Genomic DNA, 26531 nt, shown 5'->3' with positions numbered 1-26531 from the left:
TTTGGCATGCAATTTGACATGGCGGCTATTTCCGGCAATGGCACCATCCGAATTGGTGCAGCACCGATTCCCAAAAGCAGTTTCTGTACTACTTTTGGCAACCTTGGAGTGCGATTTGTATAGGCATCTGTGCACTAACCCGCACAAATGTCTCTGAAATCGCCCCCGAAGTCGGACTGACATGCGTGTAGGAACTCGCACAATTTCAATCCTGCTGTCAGTGTTGACCTAGGCTAAAGAGGACTTCACATCTGCCTGCATATTTTCAGTGTATTTTCCCAGCGTGTGTGTGTTTGTGTGTTTTTTTTTTTTTTTTTTCAGTCAGTTTTAAAGAGTGGGAAAAGTGTTAGACCCTCTGGCAAGCATTTATTGTCTGTCTCTCCAATGGTAAAGTTCCCCCTCTATTCATTGTTGCTGATAAAGTGAGTGAAAAGCAAACATTTTGGAGTCGCCCACAGAAAAATAAACGAGAACATTTTCTAATTGGAACACCTCTTCCAGTGATCAATGTCTAAAGCTGGCCATAGATTTTATATATTTTTTATTTTTCGATCAGCAAGCTGGCTAATAAAAATAAAAATAAAAAAAATAAATAAAACAAAGCCGAACTTCTCTGCTGCCAGAACACACTGATCAGCGTGCAGTTGGTTGGCTGCAATCGCTAATCAAGCAGGAATCTAGTGACAGTGCAGAAAGTTTATCACTTGAACAACTCCTCTCAAATGGGAATGGCCATATAGATCACAATTGGATCGGTTGCTGCAAAACCAGCCACATTTCGATCTATGTATGATCAGCGTGAGAGAAGAATGTCCCACACTTTAGGGAGAGTTCTTCTAACTTCCTCTTGTTTCTCTGGGACAGCAAGTAAAGGAAAGCTTCTCCAATGGTACACAGACAGCAAAAAGTAACCTGGCAGGGGTTTTAACCTCTGACTAATTAAACTGCATGTTAATTACAATGGGCGCAGGCAGAAGTGGCATCATCCCAGCATAACCAGTCAAGGTAGCCAAAAGATACTGAGCCCAGAAGACAACTGGGTGATAGCGTGATGAGGGACATTGCACTGTTGGCAGAGAAAACCTGGGGGTTCTGCAGAAGATTTTAGTTGGAACGTAAAGCAATTCCAAGAATGTGTACAGTATTATATTGCAGCTTACCAATTATTAGATTAGTAGTGGATGCATTCAATTTCTTTTCTTTTTGGCTTTTTTCCCCCCGTCTTTTAACCTGGTGATCTGGCCAGTAACACACTTCCTGTATTAGTGAGACACAACTCTGGAGGAATGAGCACAGGATACAGCAGTAATGTTAGTCTGTTGGGAGGGGGCGTTGTATGTATTTGCAGATTTAAATACACTTACAAATTGAAGTCAAACTCCAGCTCACACTTTATAATCAGTCCCTGTTCACAAAAACGTTCTCCAGATCTGTTTTGGATGCTTTTCTGCATGCACATATTTAATACATTTTTGACACCAACAATTTTTTTGTTTTTTTTCTTATGCTTTTTGTTTTTAATTTTATTTATTTTTGCACTGTCCTGGGTTCGGGTCCGTTTTTAATGCTTTGCACTGAATTCCAGTACAGTTCTGTGCAGGAAAAAAGGCAGCATGACGCAATTCATTGGTGTGAACTATGCTATTGGAACCCATATAACCTGCTTTTTACTTTATTTTTATTTTTTCCTGATTCAGAAAAAAATGCACTGCAATTAAAGCAAACAGTTTCACAAAAATTGAACCTCTGCTTTTCGGGAACCCCCCCTCCAGTGTCACATTTGACACCTTTCAGGGGGAGGGGGATGCAGATATCTGTCTAAGGCAGGTATTTGCACACGCTTCTGGGTATAGACTCCCACGGGAGTCTATGCTTCTTCCTGTCCTGCCGCGCTGTCTGCTGGGACACCCACGGGTTCCAGAGACGGCACAGACCATTCTCATTGCGCTGCGCGACTTGCGCATGCGCAGTAGGGAACCAGGAAGTGAAGCCGCAGCGCTTCATTTCCTGATTCCCTCACTGAGAATGGCGCTGGCAGCAGCCGAGAGCCGAGCAATTGATCGGCTTCGGCTGCCGACATTGCTGGACTCCAGGAAAGGTAAGTGTCCGTTTTTATTAAGTCAGCAGCTGCAGTATTTTGTAGCTGCTGGCTTTTAATAATTTTATTTTAGGTGGTCTCCCTCTTTAAATCAAAGCTGATGATTGTAAACACCCCTGCCAGTGGTAAATGGTTTTTCTCATCTGTAAATGATACATTCTGCAGGAGAGCTTGTGAAAAGCTGACTCACTGTCTGGATCACCAGATGAAAATAGCCTAAAAAAGGAAACTAATGCAGCCATCACATCTAAAGTCTGGTACACACGATCAGATTATCGGACGATTAATCATCTAACTTTTGTTGCATGCTAGCCTCATATCGAAAGTAAAGAGGATACTCAACTTGGGACATTTTTTTGGACTAAAACTGTACTAAACTAAAATCGAACATTGTGTTAATTCATGTTAAAGAAGAAGTAAACCCCACCAAAAAAATGCTATTTTTAAAATATTTCTATGTTTATTAACATACCCAAGCAAAAGATATATTAATAACTCCAAAATGAGCGCCAGAAGTACTGGAAGTACCTTAGTTTTATTTTTTTGTATCGTCCGCGCCATTCTTTGTGCTGTTTTCAGAAGCTGATGCGGACGTCATTTTCGCCCTTAGTTCGTATCCCTGCCGAAATCTCACGCATGCGCTGTAGCATCGTAACCAAGCCTCGTTCTCAATTGCCGTTACTACAGCAACAGAGCATTGTTCAGTCACAAGGGGGAATATCAGGAAGACCAGAATAATTATTGCATCGCGAGACTTCTCCTCTGTGCCGTTCAGAGGAGAATCTCTCACACACAGTAAATTCAAGGCAAGCAGGAAAGAAACAAATGGCATTATATACATGCCGCTGTTGAAAGTGCATACTGCGCAATCGCGCATGACGTCATGGAAATTGGACTATATCATAACTACACAAGTAAGTGCACTTTCACAGTATCAGCTGCCTGTGTTATGTAGTATCTGATAAGATTAACTTGTATCTGAGGGTTTACAACCACTTTAAACATCTTATAGCATGCATCTTTAGGTTTTGCCTTCCTGAAAAGTTGGAATCTGCTGTCAAAAGCGCCATAGTTACTAACGATCAGATAATCGGCCGATCATTCGTCGTACGAAATTTTACTTACGATTTTTTTTTTTTTTCTTCTCGGGCCCTAAAGGGGCTGTAAACCCTCACGATTTTTCACCTTAATGCATTAAGGTGAGGAATGTTGTGTAATGAAGCTGCCCCCCACAAGCCCCCCTTTTACTTGCCTGTACCCAATCATTCCAGTGACCGAGACGAGCACAGCAGCTGCAGCCACTGTCTTGGGTCCTCACTGGATAGATTGATGGCAGCAGGAGCCATTGGCTCCCACTGCTGTCAATCAAATCCAGTGACACGGTATCCAGGGGGCCTGGCTGAGTCCTACTGTCTGTGCCAATGGATGCAGCAGCAGGACTCGGGGGAGCACGCCCGCACGGGTGCCCCCAGGGAGGGGCTCTGCCTGGGCCATTCGAGAAATGAGAGCCAGGAGCACTGGCGGGGGCCCCAGAAAAGGAGGATCGGGACCACTCTGTGCAAAATCACTGCACAGAGTCAAGTATAGACATGTTTATTTAACCACTTCCAGCCCAAGGATGTCATATGATGCCCTGACTTCTCATAAACAAGACTGCTGAAAAATGTAGGCTGCAGCACTGATCAGTGTATTCTGCTGGAAGGAGAGTATTTACCGTTGGAATACAATGACACAGCAGTGAGGATTCCTCCATCCACCTTAAAAATTGGGCCATGTATGACCAGCTTTACAGTTTTTCACCATAAAAACTGAAAGTGAAGGAAAATCCCACATTTTTGCATTGTTGCTGCAACAGGATTGGAGATGAAATCTTCCAAAAAAACTTGACAGGGGTGATAACCCTCCCTTTCTCTATCTAAAATGGAAAATGGTTTTGCCGCTAGTTCTGCTTTAGTGGAAGTCATAATGAGCTCTCATGGAACAAGGTGGTTGTTTTGGCTGATATCCAATTAACACTTTTTTTACTTTCTTCCCTTTTTATTAGGAAGCAGCTAATTAATTCTGTGCGACTTCCTAAATACATTGAGTCTGTGCCCCCGCTCCCTAAGCTACTTTCTGCTGACTGTAATCGCTTAGAGGAGAATTGTTTTACATTGTTGAATTTTTCTGTCTGGTTCAGACCTGCTCAGGCATAGAACAGATAAGAGATTGTTCTTTCAGAATGAGCAGAGAGGGAACAGCAAACCCGACCAAAATCCCAATGGTAAAATCCCATAAAAGCATTCAATTTAATGACGGGGTCCATTAAATACCGGGCCTCCAAAGAAACCTAGCTTTCCCATGCTGTCAGAACTGCAAATTATTCACAAGAAATCCTTGTGTGCTGCTGACCTTAATATCTCTACCGTGCCTTGTAATGTGTGCAGAGCTCAGAAAAGGGGTTACACTATACAGAGCTCAGTGAGGAGAGCTCTGAGGGCTGATTGGAGGAAAGGGACACACCCCCTCCACACAAGAACAGAGCAGAGGCTGTCAATCAACTGGAGGTCCCTTCCCTGTCGCCATTTTTCTCTTGGTGGGAGGAAAACATGTCAGAAGTGACTCCTGGTGATGGCAGAAGAGCAAAGCAGCAGACAGAAGTTACACTTAGTGCTCTTAAAGTGGTCGTAATCCCAAACTGAAGAAGAAAAAAAAAACCCCTGCAAGACAAAGGCATAATGAGCTAGTATGCATCGTATACTAGCTTATTATGAAATACTTACCTTAGATCGGAGCTGTTGCAGTGCTCCCCGTACACTGCTGTGACCACTGACATGTCTCCGAGTTATTTCCGGGTTTGTGGGCTCTGACGCTGTGACTGGCTGGAGCCGCAATGTCACTCCCACGCGGGAGCCACCATTACGGCACAGGCCCTTTAGAAATTGCACGAACAAGCTGATTCTTCAGTGCACATGTCCCGATGATATTGGCACAAGTGTATATGGTAAATATCTCCAGGGTGAGGAGATATTTTCTGTGCTTAAAGGTAAGCCTTATTATAGGCGTACCTCCTGTAGGTACAAGTGGTTTACAAACACTTTAATTGAGACAAGCACACACTATATGCTTTGTTTGTATTTCATGTCTGAGGTTTACAACCACTTGAAAGTGTTTTTAAAGTCTCTAATCACAAATCCTGGAACCTCCTCTATTACAGGAAGATATACTGTGCAGTTTGTTTTTACATTTTTTTTTTTTTATACAGCCACAGCAGGAGAGGGGTGTTTCGGGGGGGAGGGGGGAGATGCAATGGGATGACGGAGGCATGTAAACTGACCATGGTATCAAGGATCAGCAGCCATGATTACTGTGGTGAGAACACCTAGACCAGTGATGGCGAACCTTGGCACCCCAGATGTTTTGGAACTACATTTCCCATGATGCTCCACTACACCGCAGAGTGCATGAGTATCATGGGTAATGTAGTTCCAAAACATCTGGAGTGCCGAGGTTCGCCATCACTGCCCTAGAGGGACACGAGAACAGGCAGGATCAACCAGGTATTTTAGAGCATAGAAAGGGACAAATTGGGCAGCATAAGCACTATGCTCTATATCCTGCTTTAAAGGGGGGAAAAAAAGAAATTTTATATATATATATATATATATATATATATATATATATATATATATAAAATCGATTTTTTTTTTAATCGATTAATCGACTAATTTCGATTAATTATAATGCATATACAGTTTTTACAATTTTTTTTATTAAACTTTAAGAAAAACGTAGAAAGTTAGTTTAACTTTAACTGTAATGTCCACATCTCCCCCATACTGTACGGTCCACATTTCCCCCACATCTCCCCCCATGCTGTATTGTCCACATCTCCCCCCCCATAAAGTACTGCCCACATCTCCCCCCATAAAGTACTGCCCACATCTCCTCACATCTCCCCCATACCTTAATATTCATTATTGTCTGCTCTGTCTGGAATAGACAGCAGGCAGACCCGTCCGTCCTCAGAGTAGACACAAGCAGGCGGGCGATGATGACGCCAGCGCTCGCGTCTAGGCCACCAACGGGTGGACCAAGATGGCCGCGGCTCCGGAGCTAGGCCGAAGCCGCGGCCTTTCCTATGGGCGAGACTGCGGAGCTCACTCCGCGGATCGTCCTCGATCAAAATTATTTTGATCGATCAAAGAAATTAACGATTAATCGAACAATTAATCGTTAATTTCCGCAGCCCTAATATATACATTTTTTTTTTTTTTTTTTTTAAGGTTTACAAATTATAGTATTTTTACATGCTGCTGTCTTATAGTGTAACTGGATCCAAAACCAAAAAAAGGATTACAACATGCCAGTCCCTACATATGTTTTACTTTTTTTTTTTTTTTCCCAAGCTTTATTCCCCTTTTTTTGTTTTTTAACCTGGTATTTCTGCAGTTAACACGCCTCCTGTAGTCCAGGTGGCTACACTCGCTTCTTCCAATCTAACTATGGAGGGAGGTTGTCACAAGGCTGCTCCCCTGGTTTGGGTTGCAAACACACCTTTCTCTTCATTACATGGAGTGGAGGGAATAGGTCCTTTTGGGAAGATCTCTTTGAAGGAAAATAAGTGTTTGTGCTTTCAGTTCAGTGTGCTAAAATTACAAGGAAACTGCATTTTTTGTGAAGATGTAGCTACCACATTACATTTTTGTTCTTGGGTTTAAATATCTTGTTAACCATCTGATAACTATTTTTATTTTATCTTGCCTTAAAGTGATACTAAATGATATCCTTATTCTCCAAAAATGATTTATTCATAACACATTCACTACTTAATGGTCATGTAGTCTATTTTCCATGGAATAGTTTCTTAGTGTTTTTTCTGCTTCCTTGTAACATTCTCCTGTGAGCTCCCAAACCTCCCCTTTTCCATGTCACTTCTGTTTTTTGGAACAAGTAGTGCACAATCATTGCAGTTACAGTGGGGACGGAAAGTATTCAGACCCCCTTAAATTTTTCACTCTGTTATATTGCAGCCATTTGCCAAAATCATTTATGTACACACAGAATTGTTGACATTTTTGCAGATTTATTAAAAAAGAAAAACTGAAATATCACATGGTCCTAAGTATTCAGACCCGTTGCTCAGTATTTAGTAGAAGCCCCCTTTTGATCTAATACAGCCATGAGTCTTTTTGGGAAAGATGCAATAAGTTTTTCACACCTGGATTTGGGGATCCTCTGCCATTCCTCCTTGCAGATCCTTTCCAGTTCTGTCAGGTTGGGTGGTAAACGTTGGTGGACGGCCATTTTTAGGTCTCCAGAGATGCTCAATTGGGTTTAAAGCGGGAGTCCGCCGGGACTCCGCGTTTTTTTTTTTTTTTTTTAAAAGCCAGCAGCTACAAATACTGCAGCTGCTGACTTTTAAAATAGTGACACTTACCTGTCCAGCGCGCCCGCGATGTCGGCACCCGAAGCCGATCTCTAGATAGTCTTGTCTGGTGCTGCCGCCGCCATCTTGGGTATGGGAATCAGGAAATGGAGCCTTTCGGCTTCATTTCCCGGTTCCCTACTGCGCATGCGCGAATCGCGCTGCGCAATAAGGATGGTCCCCGCTGCCTCTGGGATCTGTGTGTTTCCCAGCAGGCAGCGGGGCACTTGCGGAAAGGGGCGGGCACTTGCGGAAAGGGGCGTAATCTACGCCCCTTTCCGCAGAGAGCTATCCCGGAAGTGGGTGCAGAATACCTGTACTATACAGGTACCTGCACCCCCCTCTCCCCTGAAAGGTGCCAATTGTGGTGCCGGAGGGGGGGAGGGTTCCGATGAGCGGAGGTCCACTTTAGGGTGGACCTCCGCTTTAAGTCAGGGCTCTGGCTGAGCCATTCAAGAACAGTCACAGAGTTGTTGTGAAGCCACTCCTTCGTTATTTTAGCTGTGTGCTTAGGGTCATAGACTGGGCCGAAGGTTTACCTTCCAACAAGACAGAGGTCCTGAGCACTCTGGAGAAGGTTTTCGTCCAGGATATCCCTGTACTTGGCCGTATTTATCTTTCCCTCAATTGCAACCAGTCGTCCTGTCTCTGCAGCTGAAAAACCACCATGCTTCACTGGGACTGTATTGGACAGGTGATGAGCAGTGCCTGGTTTTCTCCATACATACCACTTGGAATTAAGGCCAAAAAGTTCTATCTTGGTCTCATCAGACCAAATCTTATTTCTCACCATCTTGGAGTCCTTCAGGTGTTTTTTTTTAGTAAACTCCATGCGGGCTTTCATGTGTCTTGCACTGAGGAGAGACTTCCGTCGGGCCACTCTGCCATAAAGCCCCGACTGGTGGAGGGCTGCAGTGATGGTGGACTTTATACAACTTTCTCCCATCTCCCAACTGCATCTCTGGAGCTCAGCCCCAGTGATCTTTGGGTTCTCCTTTACCTCTCTCACCAAGACTCTTCTCCCCTGGTGGCTCAGTTTGGCCGGACAGCCAGCTCTAGGAAGGGTTCTGGTCGTCCCAAACATCTTCCATTTAAGGATTATGGAGGCCACTCTGCTCTTAGGTGCCTTAAATGCAGCAGAATTTTTTATTTTTTTTGTAACCTTGGCCAGATCTGGGCCTTGCCATAATTCTGTCTCTGAGCTCTTCAGGCAGTTCCTTTTTGACCTCATGATTCTCATTTGCTCTGACATGCACTGTGAGCTGTAAGGTCCACAGGTGTGTGGCTTTCCTAATCAAGGCCAAGCAGTATAATCAAACACAGCCGGACTTGGCACCTGAGTTAAATATGAGTGTCGCAGCAAAGGGTCTGAATACTTAGGACCATGTGATATTTCAGTTTTTCTTTTTTAATAAATCTTCAAAAATGTCAACAATTCTGTGTTTTTCTGTCAATATGGGGTGCTGTGTGTACATTCATGAGAAAAAAATTTGAACTTTTAAATGATTTTAGCAAATGGTTACAATATAACAAAGAGTGGAACATTTAAGGGGGTCTGAATACTTTCTGTCCCCGCTGTATGTGCTAAAAAAATAAATCCCATAGTCCTAGTCTATCTCATAAATAAGCAAGAGAAGGTGGCTACGTTCCTACAAAGTGGGACCATGGAGACCGGATGTAGCCACCCTCTAACAGGACGTTAGATCATAGCTTCAAAATAAGGGATTTGGAGAAGGCTGAGTGTAATAGAAGGTACTTTTTCTGAATTGAGAATACATACTATGGATTAAAAAAAAAAAAGTTGTTCCTTGGTGTCCCTAGATTTTGCTGCAATATGATCATAATGCACCAGTAGGCCTCTACTCTAGCATGTTTCCCAAGGACACCCGTGATGAGAGAGAGATTTGAGCTGACTTCTGTAGCTTCAGTAATGAGTCATTGACCCAGAACAAGCATGTAGAAATTCCGGATCTTCAAAGCCAAAGATCTACAAAGAATTGGCAGCCAGACATTAACATCATCACAAGATCATCAATGGTAGTGTATATTTCTTAAAATGGAAGTAAACCCATCGATTTAAACAGTTTAAAAAAAAAAGGCATGCCGGGAATGCTAACTGCACATTGGCTGTGCTCTCAGCCAAACTATCAAACCATCCAATGCTGGTGTCATAATGAATCACATGTGCAGCACCATAGCAGTTGAAGATTAAGCAGAGGCAAAGATGGCAGCTTCCTTCGCTGAAAACGATAGGGGAGTTTACTTCCACTTTAAAGTCCGTGGTATGGTTCTAGAAGGAGGAAGGTACATGGCTTTTCTCAGTAGTGATGAAGTTTGGCTATAGTTCAGTCAATGGGCAGACGACACAGAAAGCTATAGGGTAAGCAGATGTAGAGGTGTGTTTCCTTGTCGCACTAAGGCTCTATTCACATTTGTGCAAATTTTTTTTTTTTTCTTGCAACAAGTCTCGCCCCATTGTTTTCAATGGTACACATTCAAATTGTTGTGACTTAAAGTTACTGCCACTTTGAAAAGGTGCCTGCACTACTTTGGTGTGACTTTTTGATGCAACTTTGATCCATGGAATGTAAATTCGCACTGAAAATTGTGATTTTGGAGACGCACTAATGTGAATGGAGCCTAATGTTCCAAAAAAATTGACCAAAACCTCTTCAAATTGGTTTCCCACCATGGTATACATGATGTACAACTGCTGCATACCCCCCCCCCCCCCCCAAAAAAAAACAAGCCTGTCCACTTTTAGAGTTGCTCCATTGTTGACGCATTATTAATGGACATGTTTTCTGATACTTTTTCTTTTTTTTTTTTTCAGTCGAGTCGTTTTGCCATGCTCCGTAGAAGAGGTAAGTTCTTTTTCCATCCCCCCCCCCCCCTTTTTTTTTTTTTTTCTTTTATTATAGTGGTATATTTCTTTTGGGTTTTTCTTGTTTCATACTCTGACATACTGCAGCTATGAAAACTTTTTGGCACTTTTTTGGGCCCATTCCACACTACAATTCACATAAAAGCACTACGGCAGTCATGCATAGTTCTTCTTTATTTATTTATTTTTCAGAGCCATGTTTTCACTGACCTAATTGTTTGTGAGAGGCGCGGTGCAATTGTACGCGTTTACACACATTTGTTTATTGAGGTGCGATGATCTGCAAACAGGTTGCATAAAATCGCAGAGCTATTGAATGAGGAGTAAAACTGATTTCTGGTGTGAACATGAGACCTAGATCAGCGTTTCTGTACTCCAGTCCTTAAGGCGCCCCAACAGGTCATGTTTTCCGGATTACATGGCTGTGTTAATTACTAAGTAAGGATGAGCGCAGGCGTGTTTGCACACTCCACGTGCAGATCCCGCCAGGAAGTTGGCGCAGCTCTGCGCTAATCAAAGGCAGTGAGACATTGTCTCTCTGCCTGTGATTAGCGCTGCGCCGACTTCCTGGCGAGCTCTGCACGTGGACCATGCGAAAACACCTGAGCTCATCCCTATTAATAAGGCAGGGAAACTGATCAAATCACCTGTGTAAAATAATGGAGAGCCTGAAAACATGAGGACTGGAGTTGAGCAATGCTGACATACATATAGAAAGCCATGAGGAAAAATTCCGGAAACTGCACATAGTGTGAATGGACATTGCAGACTTTTCTGAGATTCTTAATGGTGGTCCACTATTAGTCAAATTTGAGAACCCCCCCCCCCTACCAATATGTTTGTGTTCCTATTTAAACAGCATACCTGTTTTTTTTTTTTTTTTGTGAACATATTCACTTTTTAACATCTTGCCGACCAGCCGCCGTCATTATACTGCGGCAGGTCGGCTCGTCCCCACAAAATCACCGTAGCTGTACGTCGGCACCTTTTTAACAGCTATAGCAGGTGCGCACAGCAGGAGAGATGATGCACGTGGCCAGTGGCCACGATGTCCACCAGCCACCTGCGATCGCTCCACAGAGAGCCAGAATGGGGATCTGTCAATGTAAACAAACCGATCCCCATTCTGACAGGGGAGGGGAAGAGTGATTGTTTGTTACTAGTGATTAGGAACATCAATCTCTCTGTACTCCCTGTCAGTCCACTCTCCCCCAAAGTTAGAATCGCCTCCCTAGGACACACATTTAACGCCTTGATCGCCCCCTAGTGTTAACTCCTTCCCGGCCAGTGTCATACAGTAGTTCTGCATTTTTATAGCACTGATCGCTGTATAAATGTCATTGGTTCCAAAAAAGTGTCCGATCTGTCTGCCGCAATGTCGCGGTTCCGCTAAATATCGCTGATCACCATCATTACTAGTAAAAAGAAATTGATAAAAATGCTATACTTTTTTTTTTTTTTTTTTTTACCAAAACATATATAGAATACGTATTGGCTTAAACTGATGAGGAATTTTTTTTTTTCTATTTTTTGGGGATATTTATTATAGCAAAAAGTAAAGTTTTTTTTTTTTTTTTTTTTTTTTCAAAATTGTCAGTCTTTATTTTTTTTTGTTTATACCGCAAAAAATAGAAAAAAATAGAAACCACAAAGGTGATCAAATACCACCAAAAGAAAGTTCTAGGGGAAGAAAAGCATGTCAATTTTGTTTTGGTACAACGTTACATGACCACGCAATTGTCAGTTAAAGCAACGCAGTGCCGTATCGCAAAAAATGGCCTGGTCATTAAGGGGGTAAATCGTTCAGGGGCTGAAGTGGTTAAATGTTTCTTAGGAGAAAGTGTTATGGCAGACAGCAAGTGACTTAAGAGTGAGTCTGTCCCAGTAGAAAGGCTCAGACCAGGTTGAATTTACTCTCGATATAACATAGTGGCGAAGCCCAGCTTCTAAATCTTTAACCTTTTGTTAAGCCTGCCAAAGATGGAGCGATTTTCTTTCCTGCAACCACAAGCGCTGCCATGATGGATCTGAAATGGCAGGTGCTCTTCCTCTTCTCGGTTCCCCAGTTGTCGCTTCTGGCCCCTCCCCCATGCTGAGTGCCCCTAGAAAGGAAAAAACAGAGAGCATACCATGCATTACCTTCAACAATTTATTATATAAAGGATAAAAATGCATACTGAAACGAGTAATGAGTTAAGCATGAAGTGCAAATTCCATCAATTGCTTCTTCCAGCAAAATCAGCTGGCTAGTTCCAATGGTGGGTCACCCTTGAAAAGCATCAGTGGTTTTGGACTATACATCCCACCATTGGAACTGGTCTGATTAACTTGCTGGAAGATTGATGAACATTACACTTATTACTCGTTTGTGAATATGCATTGTTATTCTTTATATAAGGTAATGGCTGGTGTGCCCTATGAGTGGCAGTAGAGCTGACTTGGTGGTTTGATTAGGGAAGACTTTTTCATTCCATTTATTTCTGATATACCGAATGGCTGCCTAGGAAAGGCCTGTATTCCTCTGCGAATGAGATCTGTGATTCCGCCCTCGAGGTCTCTTTGGTACTCCAAAATAAATGAGCTTAGAGACCTGGAGGACCTTACAGCGACCTTATACAGTCAGGAGGAGACCTTTCGGGACACCTGGAGGCCATGGCAACATTTTATATACACTGGTGCCTATTTACGAGAGGTTTTGCAGCCCGGATGAATTCCTGGGTTTTACCTGATTTTGGCCTTGGCGAGCAACCTCGCTATTTTACTTCTCTGATTGTACGTTTCTTCACCACCTTCTTGCTCCCCCTCGACTCTTCCACATATGTGGGACTAGATAATCAAGCCTTAATGAGTCTTCTGAGTAACAGATGGTTCATTCAGAGATTTCACTGCTAATTCCCATGAATGAACTTCCAACTTTCAGCAGGCTTCCATAACACGAAAAACAAAGAACAAACAAGATCATTGCGCAGATAGTACAACTAGTCGTGAGGCTCCTCCTCCCGACTAGTTGTGTCACTGGACACCTGACTTGAAAAAGTCGTCACGTGTCCAGTGACGCAACTAGTCGGGAGGAGGAGCCTGTGATGTTACCAGCAGTGTTTTGTGTGCGCTGTCCACGTATGAGGAGATCCCAGCATTATGCTGTATGCAACTGATCATTTCATATACGATCCTGCTGGGAACTGTGAGTGAGATTCACCCTAACTAAATAGGGATCACTTTGTTATACTATCTGTGCAGTGGTCTTGTTTGTTCTTTGTTTTTCATGTTATGGAAGCCTGCTGAAAGTTGGAAGTTCATCCTTGGAAATTAGCAGTGAAATCTCTGAATGAACCATCTGTAATTCAGAAAACTCATTAAGGCTTGATTATCTAGTCCCACATATGTGAATTTATTGGCAGAGACGTACTGGTTTGTACACAGTGGAATGTGATATTCTTTTACCTGTGGCAAAAGTTTGCTCTATTGTTACCATTACACAGAAGGAGTTTTATATATTTTGTATGGTTCACTATATGTTCATAATTATTCACTTAATTTGGAGGTGCAATGCAATACTAGTAGGTTGAAGTGGATGTAAACTAAATGTCATCCTTTCTAAACTACTGCCATAGGGGTTATCTACAAGGATATACATGCCTCCTGAATGTATCTTTACCTGTCAAACCCTCTGTCTGTTATGAGACCCGAAAAACTGCACATTCTGTGGGTGGGTCTGTTGTCTGGAGCTCAGTGGGTGGAGTCGTGACGTCAGTAGACTCCCCACCCACCTCTATACGCCCCTTGTCAATATGCATTTTTCCCTATGTATTTCTTACACTGAACTTCTGCTATGATCTCTAACATCCAGTGAAAAGACAGGAAAGTGACCACATGACTTCAGCATGCCAAATCATGCTGTGGTGGGGAACATCCAATTCTGGCAGAGCAGCAGAAGAAAGGAGTGGGAGAGAATTAAAAAATAATGCATGTCTCTTAGGCTAGTGCATGAGATATGTAAATCACCTGTCACTCACAGCAAGTGATTTATATCACTGAACATTAAAAGAGGATTTCTCATAGATGGATTAACCCTTTGTGGCAAAACTGGGCTCAAATGATAGGAAATCTTATACTCTACGTCAGGGGTGTCCAAACTTTTTTCAAAGAGGGCCAGATTTGATGAAGTGAACATGCTCCAGGGCCGACCATTTTGTCTGACATTCTTTAAACCATTAAAATTCGATCTAAGTGTGTTCATCCGAGCACTAATACACGGCCCAACAAGAATTATCTTGCCTTTGTGCTGTGTGTGGGGAACAGATGAGCTCGGGTGTGTTATTTGGATATACTGTATTTAATCGGCTTATACCACGCACCTTAACTTTAAAAAGGAAGTCTCAGGAAAAAAATAAAAATAAAAAAATCTTACATTTTAAATAAAGACATGTGAAGCAAAATAAGGGTCAGTGCCCATCTGCAGCCCCCAGCGTATTGCCATGAATGCAGCCCCCAGCGTATTGCCATGAATGCAGCCCCCAGCGTATTGCCATGAATGCAGCCTCCACCGTATTGCCATGAATGCAGCCTCCACCGTATTGCCATGAATGCAGCCTCCACCGTATTGCCATGAATGCAGCCTCCACCGTATTGCCATGAATGCAGCCCCCAGCGTATTGCCATGAATGCAGCCCCCAGCGTATTGCCATGAATGCAGCCCCCAGCGTATTGCCATGAATGCAGCCCCCAGCGTATTGCCATGAATGCAGCCCCCAGCGTATTGCCATGAATGCAGCCCCCAATGAATGCAGCCCCCAGCGTATTGCCATGAATGCAGCCCCCAGCGTATTGCCATGAATGCAGCCCCCAGCGTATTGCCATGAATGCAGCCCCCAGCGTATTGCCATGAATGCAGCCCCCAGCGTATTGCCATGAATGCAGCCCCCAGCGTATTGCCATGAATGCAGCCCCCAGCGTATTGCCATGAATGCAGCCCCCAATGAATGCAGCCCCCACATTGCCAGGAATGCAGCCCCCAGCGTATTGCCAGGAATGCAGCCCCCAGCGTATTGCCATGAATGCAGCCCCCAGCGTATTGCCATGAATGCAGCCCCCAGCGTATTGCCATGAATGCAGCCCCCAGCGTATTGCCATGAATGCAGCCCCCAGCGTATTGCCATGAATGCAGCCCCCAGCGTATTGCCATGAATGCAGCCCCCAGCGTATTGCCATGAATGCAGCCCCCAGCGTATTGCCATGAATGCAGCCCCCAATGAATGCAGCCCCCACATTGCCAGGAATGCAGCCCCCAGCGTATTGCCATGAATGCAGCCCCCAGCGTATTGCCATGAATGCAGCCCCCAGCGTATTGCCATGAATGCAGCCCCCAGCGTATTGCCATGAATGCAGCCCCCAGCGTATTGCCATGAATGCAGCCCCCAGCGTATTGCCATGAATGCAGCCCCCAGCGTATTGCCATGAATGCAGCCCCCAGCGTATTGCCATGAATGCAGCCCCCAGCGTATTGCCATGAATGCAGCCCCAAGCGTATTGCCATGAATGCAGCCCCCAGCGTATTGCCATGAATGCAGCCCCCAATGAATGCAGCCCCCACATTGCCAGGAATGCAGCCCCCAGCGTATTGCCAGGAATGCAGCCCCCAGCGTATTGCCATGAATGCAGCCCCCAGCGTATTGCCATGAATGCAGCCCCCAGCGTATTGCCATGAATGCAGCCCCCAGCGTATTGCCATGAATGCAGCCCCCAGCGTATTGCCATGAATGCAGCCCCCAGCTTATTGCCATGAATGCAGCCCCCAGCGTATTGCCATGAATGCAGCCCCCAGCGTATTGCCATGAATGCAGCCCCCAATGAATGCAGCCCCCACATTGCCAGAAATGCAGCCCCCACATTGCCAGGAATGCAGCCCCCACATTGCCAGGAATGCAGCCCCCACATTGCCAGGAATGCAGCCCCCACATTGCCATGAATGCAGCCCCCACATTGCCATGAATGCAGCCCCCACATTGCCATGAATGCAGCCCCCACATTGCCATGAATGCAGCCCCCACATTGTCATGAATGCAGCCCCCATATTGCCACACATTGCCATGAATGCAGCCCCCATATTGCCATGAATGCAGCCCCCAGCGTATTGCCATGAATGCAGCCTCCACCGTATTGCCATGAATGCAGCCTCCACCGTATTGCCATGAATGCAGCCTCCACCGTATTGCCATGAATGCAGCCTCCACCGTATTGCCATGAATGCAGCCTCCACCGTATTGCCATGAATGCAGCCTCCACCGTATTGCCATGAATGCAGCCCCCAGCGTATTGCCATGAATGCAGCCCCCAGCGTATTGCCATGAATGCAGCCCCCAGCGTATTGCCATGAATGCAGCCCCCAGCGTATTGCCATGAATGCAGCCCCCAGCGTATTGCCATGAATGCAGCCCCCAGCGTATTGCCATGAATGCAGCCCCCAATGAATGCAGCCCCCACATTGCCATGAATGCAGCCCCCAGCGTATTGCCATGAATGCAGCCCCCAGCGTATTGCCATGAATGCAGCCCCCAGCGTATTGCCATGAATGCAGCCCCCAGCGTATTGCCATGAATGCAGCCCCCAGCGTATTGCCATGAATGCAGCCCCCAGCGTATTGCCATGAATGCAGCCCCCAGCGTATTGCCATGAATGCAGCCCCCAATGAATGCAGCCCCCACATTGCCAGGAATGCAGCCCCCAGCGTATTGCCAGGAATGCAGCCCCCAGCGTATTGCCAGGAATGCAGCCCCCAGCGTATTGCCAGGAATGCAGCCCCCAGCGTATTGCCAGGAATGCAGCCCCCAGCGTATTGCCATGAATGCAGCCCCCAGCGTATTGCCATGAATGCAGCCCCCAGCGTATTGCCATGAATGCAGCCCCCAGCGTATTGCCATGAATGCAGCCCCCAGCGTATTGCCATGAATGCAGCCCCCAATGAATGCAGCCCCCACATTGCCAGGAATGCAGCCCCCAGCGTATTGCCATGAATGCAGCCCCCAGCGTATTGCCATGAATGCAGCCCCCAGCGTATTGCCATGAATGCAGCCCCCAGCGTATTGCCATGAATGCAGCCCCCAGCGTATTGCCATGAATGCAGCCCCCAGCGTATTGCCATGAATGCAGCCCCCAGCGTATTGCCATGAATGCAGCCCCCAGCGTATTGCCATGAATGCAGCCCCCAATGAATGCAGCCCCCACATTGCCAGGAATGCAGCCCCCAGCGTATTGCCATGAATGCAGCCCCCAGCGTATTGCCATGAATGCAGCCCCCAGCGTATTGCCATGAATGCAGCCCCCAGCGTATTGCCATGAATGCAGCCCCCAGCGTATTGCCATGAATGCAGCCCCCAGCTTATTGCCATGAATGCAGCCCCCAGCGTATTGCCATGAATGCAGCCCCCAGCGTATTGCCATGAATGCAGCCCCCAATGAATGCAGCCCCCACATTGCCAGAAATGCAGCCCCCACATTGCCAGAAATGCAGCCCCCACATTGCCAGGAATGCAGCCCCCACATTGCCAGGAATGCAGCCCCCACATTGCCAGGAATGCAGCCCCCACATTGCCATGAATGCAGCCCCCACATTGCCATGAATGCAGCCCCCACATTGCCATGAATGCAGCCCCCACATTGTCATGAATGCAGCCCCCATATTGCCACACATTGCCATGAATGCAGCCCCCATATTGCCATGAATGCAGCCCACACATTTTCATGAATGCAGACTCACCATTACCATCAGTGCAGCCTGATTCATGTCCTCTGCAGCCTTGGAGGAGACAGGGAGGGGGGCGGGATGAGCGCCGACAGACATACAGGAGAAACTCCTGTTTCTATCGACGGCCTCTTTAATTGAAAGTCCCGCCTCCTGTGATGGACAAAACGGTTGTCCAATGGCAGTGCAGGACGGGACTTCCTTTTACACAGGACGCTGTCCTGTATCCAAGGCACTCGTCCCGCCCCCTCCATGGCAGCTAGCACATCTATCTTTTGTGGCCCCCGGCGATCGGGGATTCGTTGGGGACCACAAAAGATATATATGGGAACATGACCAGACGGGCCGTCCGAAACCGGAATGCGGGCCGCGATTGGCCCGCGGGCCGGACTTTGGACATGCCTGCTCTACGTTATGACATAAAAAAAAAATCGGGTTTACATCCACTTTAATATTAGTGCAATTATTCATGTACAACAATTTTTGTGTATCAGTTCACATATATAATTGCAGCTATATTTAGTTATCTTTTAATATTTATTTCTCACATATCTTAACATTTATTCACATCAGAGCGTTAGTATATTTTTAGACATTATTGCGTACTGCATGTCAGCTGCCCCATTTTTGTAGTGGGTTGCCTTATAAGCAGCAATCTTTAATTTTTTTTAAAATTCCGCTGTACCAAGCTGCATGGTACTCTGGCACCATGCAATGTGGCGCTCTCAAAAATGCTCCACATTTGCCATTGTGCAGAGGTGCCATTGAGATTCAAACCTGATTCTGACCTTGGCTGGAAGAAAATTTTACTGACTGGACCTTCATGAATTTTAATTCAATACCCCTGATTTATAGAATCAGTCACAGAGATCATGTGATCAGGAGCTGGTCCTTTCAGCTTCCAGTCGTTGGTATGAGACCAGGGGCACCGTGACAGTTTGGTCTCTATTCTGGGTTTGCAGTATTTACTGTGTTTCTAGCACAGGAGCACATATATGCGGTGCCTTGGAAGGAGGTCTCCTCCATGGCGTTGCTTATAAGTGTGAGGTCGGCATCAACTGGTTAAAGACGAACTGATGTCAAAATGTTTGTGGATACCATGGGACACTGCATCATACTGATAATGAGGACGCATCTCCCCAACAAGTACACACATAGCAGTAAAAAACAAACAAAAAAAACTGGAGATTTTGTCTCTTGGGGAAAGTTTTTTGACCACAGTGATGGACCTAAAAGTGTAGCAACAGTGGTACTGGTTTTGCTGATATACATCAAACTGAATAGTCACATGATATGGGATTGGAATTAATTTTTCTTCTACACTTATATTTTAGTGTGTATTTAACCCCAACAATCAACTTAATTTCCTCTCTTGACCTGTTCATGCTGTCAGAAATTCAGTGCTGCCCTATGCTCACTGCCTGTCTAATCGGCCCTCTAGTTCCCGCTGAAAAGTTGTTCTGTAGTTGGAAAAAAAGGCAACTGAGCAGGGCTGATACTGTTCCCTGCCAGTTCAGAGAAGATGACATACAGCAAGAAATGTGTTGCTGACCATTGGTTATTTTTCTGTAGTTTGCAGGGTCTTTAAAGGATAAATAGGTGTATGTATTACAAAGATGTATTCGGATGCCCCCCTTTTTTTTTTTTTTTTTTACCCTGACATATGCTTGAATGGTGAACAAGTAATTATTTTTTTATATGCATTCTAATACCCCTACACTCCCAGATTGCTTAAAAAAAGAGTTGAATTTTTATGTAAAATAAAAATGTAATCGCAGTTATTTCTTCCATTTTTCTGGTCCCTTAATGCTATGTACTATGTTCTTGACATTAACGTGTTTTTTTTTTTTTTTTTTTTTCAATGTTTTCTTAGTATCAGGTTGGTCAGCTTTATTCTGTGGCTGAAGCTAGCAAAAATGAAACTGGTGGTGGTGAAGGTATTGAGGTCTTGAAGAACGAGCCATATGAAAAAGATGGCGAAAAAGGTCAATATACACACAAAATCTACCACTTGAAAAGGTGAGTAAGGTTCAAAGGATTTATTGGCATGGAAGGGGCACATCTATGCTAACACCACCAGACACAAGCTAGTTTGTTTGCACTGTAGAGCAGGAAATGTTTCTATTGATGACAAGGAAAGTTCCAAATAGTGAGCCTCCCATGTAGTGTTTTTTATATATTTTTTTTTTTTTTAAAGCACAAATGCCACTTTATCTCTGGGATAGAATAGAATTTAGCCACCTGGGAGGTCGTTTTTTGTATTTTGTGCTGCAAATTCCTGACCATATGCATGAAACTTGGGCTTATCACACAGCATGTCCCTTTGAGAACATTTGACATATGCCGGTTTTATTCATGCTACCAAAACGTTTGCTAGCGACTAATAGGAGTAGAAACAACACACTTATATTCCAAACTGGTAGCAAACCATTATATGTTGAAGGTTGTTGGAATGTGCATAATTCATATCAGTACACAGCTGTTGTATTCTTAATGTAGCCAGCTGTTGAAGATGCAAATTATAGGAGATGACCAATTACCTTGAAACACAAGCCCCCCATCTGCTGGGCTTGCCCAAAAGTGTGCAGATTTTGGCTAAGTGGCTATAATTGTATGTGTTCTTTGACTGGGACGAGCCCTAAGAATTCTCCTCTGCATTCCTTATTAGGCCAACCAGTGAGGGAAGCCCCAAAACTCACAAGATGATTAGTAGCATAAATCTTTGTATCAGCCTGGATAACCATAGCTAGGTCTTGAAATTCCCCCTACGATTTTCTTTGATTTACTCAAAGCTAAGTTATCCTGGATCATGATTTAATGAGAAACCTTCTGCAAACCAATAAAATTAAAATATTTGAGCAGACTTGGGAACCCCTCGCTCGCATACATTTCTGGGAGGACCTAAGGTTTCTACTCATTTCTACTAGCCAGCAGAGAGAATGGAACAGTAGTCTGTTATGTAATTCTTTCTGTTTTTCTTTACTCCCCCTTTTTTTTTTTTTTTTTTTTTTATATCATCCTCTTTGAAAACGCAGTGGTTAGCTCCTGTGTCCCTACCAACAAAGCAAAGTTTTGGGCTTCCTAAAGTAGGTGCAGACATAGGAAACCTTTCCCCGAAGGGAGGTTGGTTTAACTGGACCTGTGAAAGACTCTACATTATGTTACGATAGACAGAAGCTATCTTTACAGATTCGGAGCCTATGTAATGGTGCACCAGACTGAAATGACCTCCTCTAACCAGTATGATCTTAGCTTTTTCAGGAGAATGCGTGGGCAATAGGTGCCAGCTTTTATGCCGACTTGGGGTCAATATATTATTTCGTATGGTCTTTAAAGTGGAACTTTAGTCAGAAAATTAAGTCCTGCTAGATCACTCGAGGTTGGTCCCTTTTGCAGGTATAGCTATGTAAAACATTTATAAACAAGTGCCTATACAGCTTAAAATCCAGTAATACTGCCTCACCCTGGTCTGCACTTGCTCAGGTGCCCTGGGCTTTAGCAAAATGGCGGCTTCCAGCAAGAAGAAACGGGAGTAATGCTGGAGGCACTTCACAGCACACGCTACTTTTTGGTACCATAATTATTAATGTGGAATGTTCCTTGCTAAAGAACATTATTTTTTTTATCAAGTTGTTATGGGTAAAGTTCTGCTTTAATATGTGTTTTTTTTTTTTTTGTTTTGTTTTTAGTGGCTTACTGGTTTCCATGCTCAAATCACACAATCTGAAATATTTGTTTGTTACTCATCTTTGTGTAATGCTCAACAGTATTTGCTTGGGCTCACTTGTTTTTTGTACTTTACCATTGAAATCTAATTAAAAATTTTGGCAATGAAGACCAAGCGCCTCCACAATGTTACTGTTGCTCACTTGCAATCTTTTTCTAATCATGTAAAGCTATTGAATCTTTGCCAAAAAGATTGTATTGTTGACAGACTAGGGTTTATTTTTCAAAATTAAGAGAAAAAGTTTATGAAATCGGAGAACTTGCACATAGTGACCATTTAGTATTTTTTTTTATTTTTTATTTATTGTCCGGTATCTGGTCACCGTAAGGATATTTTGTAACTTGTAGGAAGCTTTATTTTAATCTAATGCTAGAAATCGATTTCTTGTATTTTAATGTCTGGTTCTCCTTTTTCAGTAAAGTCCCTGGTTATGTAAAGATGTTTGCTCCAGATGGATCCCTGGTGTTTCATGAAAAAGCATGGAATGCTTATCCTTACTGTAGAACAAGTAAGCAGCTTATGATGTTTTCAATCCATACATCATAGGAAATTGTGTTCTGCTTTCATTGCCAAGCTCGAAAAAGGTTTGTCATTGAAAGTATCAGCCATTTTACTTCAAACATTCTTCAATGAGCTTTAGTAATTGAACTTTAGTAATTGGTGCCATTTTCTGTCATGTCAAAATTATGCAACAGAGTCTGGTTGTTGCTCAAAGCCATAATTCTCGTTTTTCCTTTACCTAGAATCTGCTTGTATTTGATGCATAACTATTCATCAGCTTGTATGTGCAAGAATGTATGATCTCCCAGCAAGCCTTCCCTTAGGTTGTATGTTTTTAGAGCCTAACTCCGGCATATATATTTTTTTGTAATGGAATGGAGTTTAAATTTCCTAATGGTTATTACATCTGTATGTGACCCAATAGGGGAATTATTTTTCTTTATTTTCTGTACAGGAAATGTAGGGTGGGGTTGTTATCCGTACATTAAGGTATAGATTCCAATAACACTTTCATGACCCCGACCTTTCCCCCTGCTGCTGAGATTTCACTCCACGTCCAGGAAGTCGGGGGAAATCAAAACACTTAGAGTTGATTACCGTACATGCTTCTCATTTTCACCAACAATGCCTTTTCTGCACAAGCTTTTGATATATCTTCAGGTAAATCAATACTGATGCACAGAAAATTAAGGGAGCTCTATGGTCACAGCATACACTTTCATTGTATAACATTGGCATTGTAATAGCAATGTAAACAATAGTTACTAGTTCCATGTAAGCTTTCGAAGAACTACATATCCCATGGTACCCTGCTGCCTGAAACTACTCCTCCTCGGCACCCCTTTAGTTCACAACACTGACTCTGTGAAATATGTGACACAGCAGTGCCTGCTTACAGGACATAGTGAAGATATGTACCAGAATTCAAGGAATTAAGCTTCAGTTCAATCCTCATTGTCGTGTGACTTGCTTGCGACTTTCATGCAACTTTAGAGTCTGTGGGACACCAAGTCACATCAAAGTAGCACGTGAAGCTTTTTCAAAGTTGCAACTTGAGTCACATTAGTTGTAACGACCGCCATTGACATGTGTTTTCACTTGCCATGCGACTTTTGTGTCGCAAGTTACTTCACCAATTCGCAGCAGATTGAACCAGGACCTAATGTGTGGGGTTCTTGATAAAGTAAGTTTTAAAACTTCAAGATGGTTCAGATTACTAGGAGTAGGTTAGAATTAATTAAAATGCAGTGTAGAAATTATATGATTTTACATTTTTACCATAGATAACCTTAGCAAAGTGCCAAAACAAATATTAGTTAATAACCTATGCGGGCATCATTGTATCTGCCATTGCTGTATTTTTTTTTATTTTTTTTGGAAGTGTCCACCTAATCTACATTTTTTTTTTTTTTGATGCACAAAGTAGTAAAGGCAGAATGTGTGCCTGTGTAGATGAGCTTTTGTTTGCTTCAAGCAGGTTTTGCGTTGCCATAAAGGTCTATGGGATGCAATTCAGGCCAAAGGTAGGTCATATGCACCTGAAAAATGAATTTTGAATGAACTCAGAAATGTCTGAAATTGATAACCATCAACACAAGTTCAAAGCCTTTCACCATAGGCCCTAAAGATGATGGCCTTTAAAGTGATTCTTGTCTGGTCTTATTTTTTTCATAAAAAAATAAATAAAAAATACTTACCTGCGCTGTGCAGTTGGTTTTGCACAGAACAGCCTGGATCCTCCTCTTCTCGGGTCTCTGTCTGTAACTCCTGGCCCCACCCTCCTGTTGCGTGCCCCCACAGCAAGCAGCTTGCTCCGTGTATCTATTCAGACACAACTGCGGTTTGGTCCTATCTCCTCTCTCGCCTGATTGGCTAATTGGGTTTGACAGCAGCGGAAACCAATGGCTCTGCTGCTGTTAGCCATTTGGGAGGAGAGTCTCGAACAGCCCAGGAAATTGTGGCCCTCGCTGGACAGAGATGGGCTCAGGTAAGTATTAGGAGGGCTGCTACACACATAAGGCTTTTTATCTTAATGCATAGAATGCTTTAAAGTAGTGTAAGTCCATCCTAAAACTAAAATCCCTGCATCTACAGACATCCACATTCTAACACATCCACCTTTTCTGAAGCCAACCTGATCTGGGCTCCAGTGGCGAAAGCTCTGCAGAGGACACAGCTGACAAATTAATGGGGAGTGACTTCACCCGTAGCGTTACTATGGGGCTTCCGTTGTCGGCTGTGTCCTCTGCACCCACCTCCGCAGCGAAGCCTCGGCTGACAGCTCAGCGTGGGATCAGGTCAGAACAGCTGCAGAAAAGTTATGTAATACTGTTTTTTTATTTAATTTTTTTCTTTGCAGGGCTAGATTGGTTAGTGGTTAGTGTTAGATCGTGGATGTCTGTAGATGCAGGGATTTTAGTTTTAGGGTGGCCTTCTACTTTAAGATAAAAAAAAAAAATACCTTCTGACTTTACAATCACTTTTAAGCTTGGTTCCCTCAATACTTAATCAGGGCCAATTCTATTATGCTACTGTAAAAGGGTTATTTCAAAGAAAAACCCAGTGTTCTTGAATCTCAGGATACTCTTCTAAAATAGAAATTTTTTAAAGGATGAGGTCACCTTTGGGAAACTTTTTTTTTTTTAGGATAAAACCTGTAACATGTTCCCACTCCTGCAGCCTGTCAACGATTCCCCCTTTCTAATTCTGATAGCTGGCTGTCACAAAAAAAGTGGGGCTCCGCCCACACTTGCGCATTACTCATTCATTTACAGAGTATTGTGAATGGGAGAACTACCCTTAGACACTGCGACTGACACCTTGTAATTTTCAATGAACTACCTTGTAATTCTTAATGAATTACCAGGGTGCTGGTGAGTGCTCTAGGTAGTTCATTGATGTTTCTTGTCATTCAGTAACTACCTGCCCATACGATTAGCGAGCAGACAGCTATGCTGACAGTCTGCAGGAGCCTGATATCTGCTGATCACTAGTGCAATGTTTTAAAGTCTCTTTAAATAACTGTGCATTTTTTTTTAAATTTTGTTTTTTTAATTATTTAGAAAGGTGAACTTATCCCTTTAAAATCTTGAAATAAAACCACCAATCACTACTTCAGTCTAAACTGGCCACTTAACCTAACCTTGGTTGATTTTAAAAAACACATCTTTGTATGTTGTGTCCCTAAAGCCTACAAGGGTTGGCCCCACTTCTCAGCATAGCTGTGAATGATTGGGGTAGGCACCGGCAACAAAAAAATGCTGCTGGCCTGGTTGAGGTTAGTTTGTGTATTACCACAATGGAATGTTTATTCATACTTGCAGCTTTAGAAGCTGAAAGAGGATGAATACTCCGCCATTTAACAGTATGCAAACCTTTTTTGTTCTTCAGCCATGTTACCAATTTTCCTAGTCATGTTAGAGTAACTGATTTTACAGTTTGGTACCATATACCAGGGAAAATGGAGCCTACTCCTTCCAAAGCAGTTTTATACAGAGCTACCCATTAGTAAATACATGCTTGAGTATGTGTCTTTCTTTTTCCTGGTTCAGATGTAAGCAGGTTAGAATGCTCTGCATTGTGATATCATAAAGCATAGAGAAGGCTTGTATCATGTCTAATACATTATATGAACCATGTGAGTATTTTACAGATGCTACTTGGCAAAATGCTTTCGTTATCTTTAGTACCTGTTAATCTTGTATGGGGGCCCTGATCTAAGGGAGGTAAAAAGCCAAGATTATTTCTATTATGGTTGTTAGATTCAATGCATGTCTTCACCATCTGTAGGTATAAGCAGATTATTAGGAGGAAAGCTAAAGCAAAGCTCAGATAGTTACAGAGGAGATTTCTCCTCTGTAGGCCAGTTTATAAAGCGGAGTAGATCGCTTCACTCTTGGAGGAGTGAAGCGATCTACAAACGCTTCTAACACTGGAGAACGGCCCCTGATACTGGAATCTCGTGAGACTTTACGAGATTACAGTACTAGAAATTCACCGATACAGAGATGTCAATTTATTAAGCAGTGATAAATTATCACAGCTCAATATACTGACACACGGTGTGATTAATGTTAGTAAAATAAAGAGTCCCCCTACATTATATATACATGTATATACACACATATTTTATATATATATATATATATATATATATATATATATATATATATA

General features: G+C 43.4%; 1 protein-coding gene across 1 annotated transcript in view; it reads left to right on the top strand.

The window, feature by feature from the left end:
• The window catches only part of PITPNB (phosphatidylinositol transfer protein beta), a 99278-nt gene that overhangs the window by 25059 nt on the left and 47688 nt on the right, over positions 1-26531 (top strand). Inside the window, exons 2-4 of the mRNA XM_077461411.1 lie at positions 10339-10369; positions 20004-20149; positions 22274-22365. Of these exons, the coding sequence (XP_077317537.1) occupies positions 10339-10369; positions 20004-20149; positions 22274-22365 (269 nt within the window). The remainder of the gene's footprint in view (positions 1-10338; positions 10370-20003; positions 20150-22273; positions 22366-26531) is intronic.

The sequence above is a fragment of the Lithobates pipiens genome, unplaced genomic scaffold (assembly GCF_037356315.1).
Source record: "Lithobates pipiens isolate NorthernLeopardFrog02 unplaced genomic scaffold, aLitPip1_a1.2 Scaffold_3, whole genome shotgun sequence".
NCBI lineage: Eukaryota > Metazoa > Chordata > Amphibia > Anura > Ranidae > Lithobates > Lithobates pipiens.
Note: the sequence above shows the minus strand (reverse complement) of the source record. Positions and strands in the feature narration are given on the sequence as shown.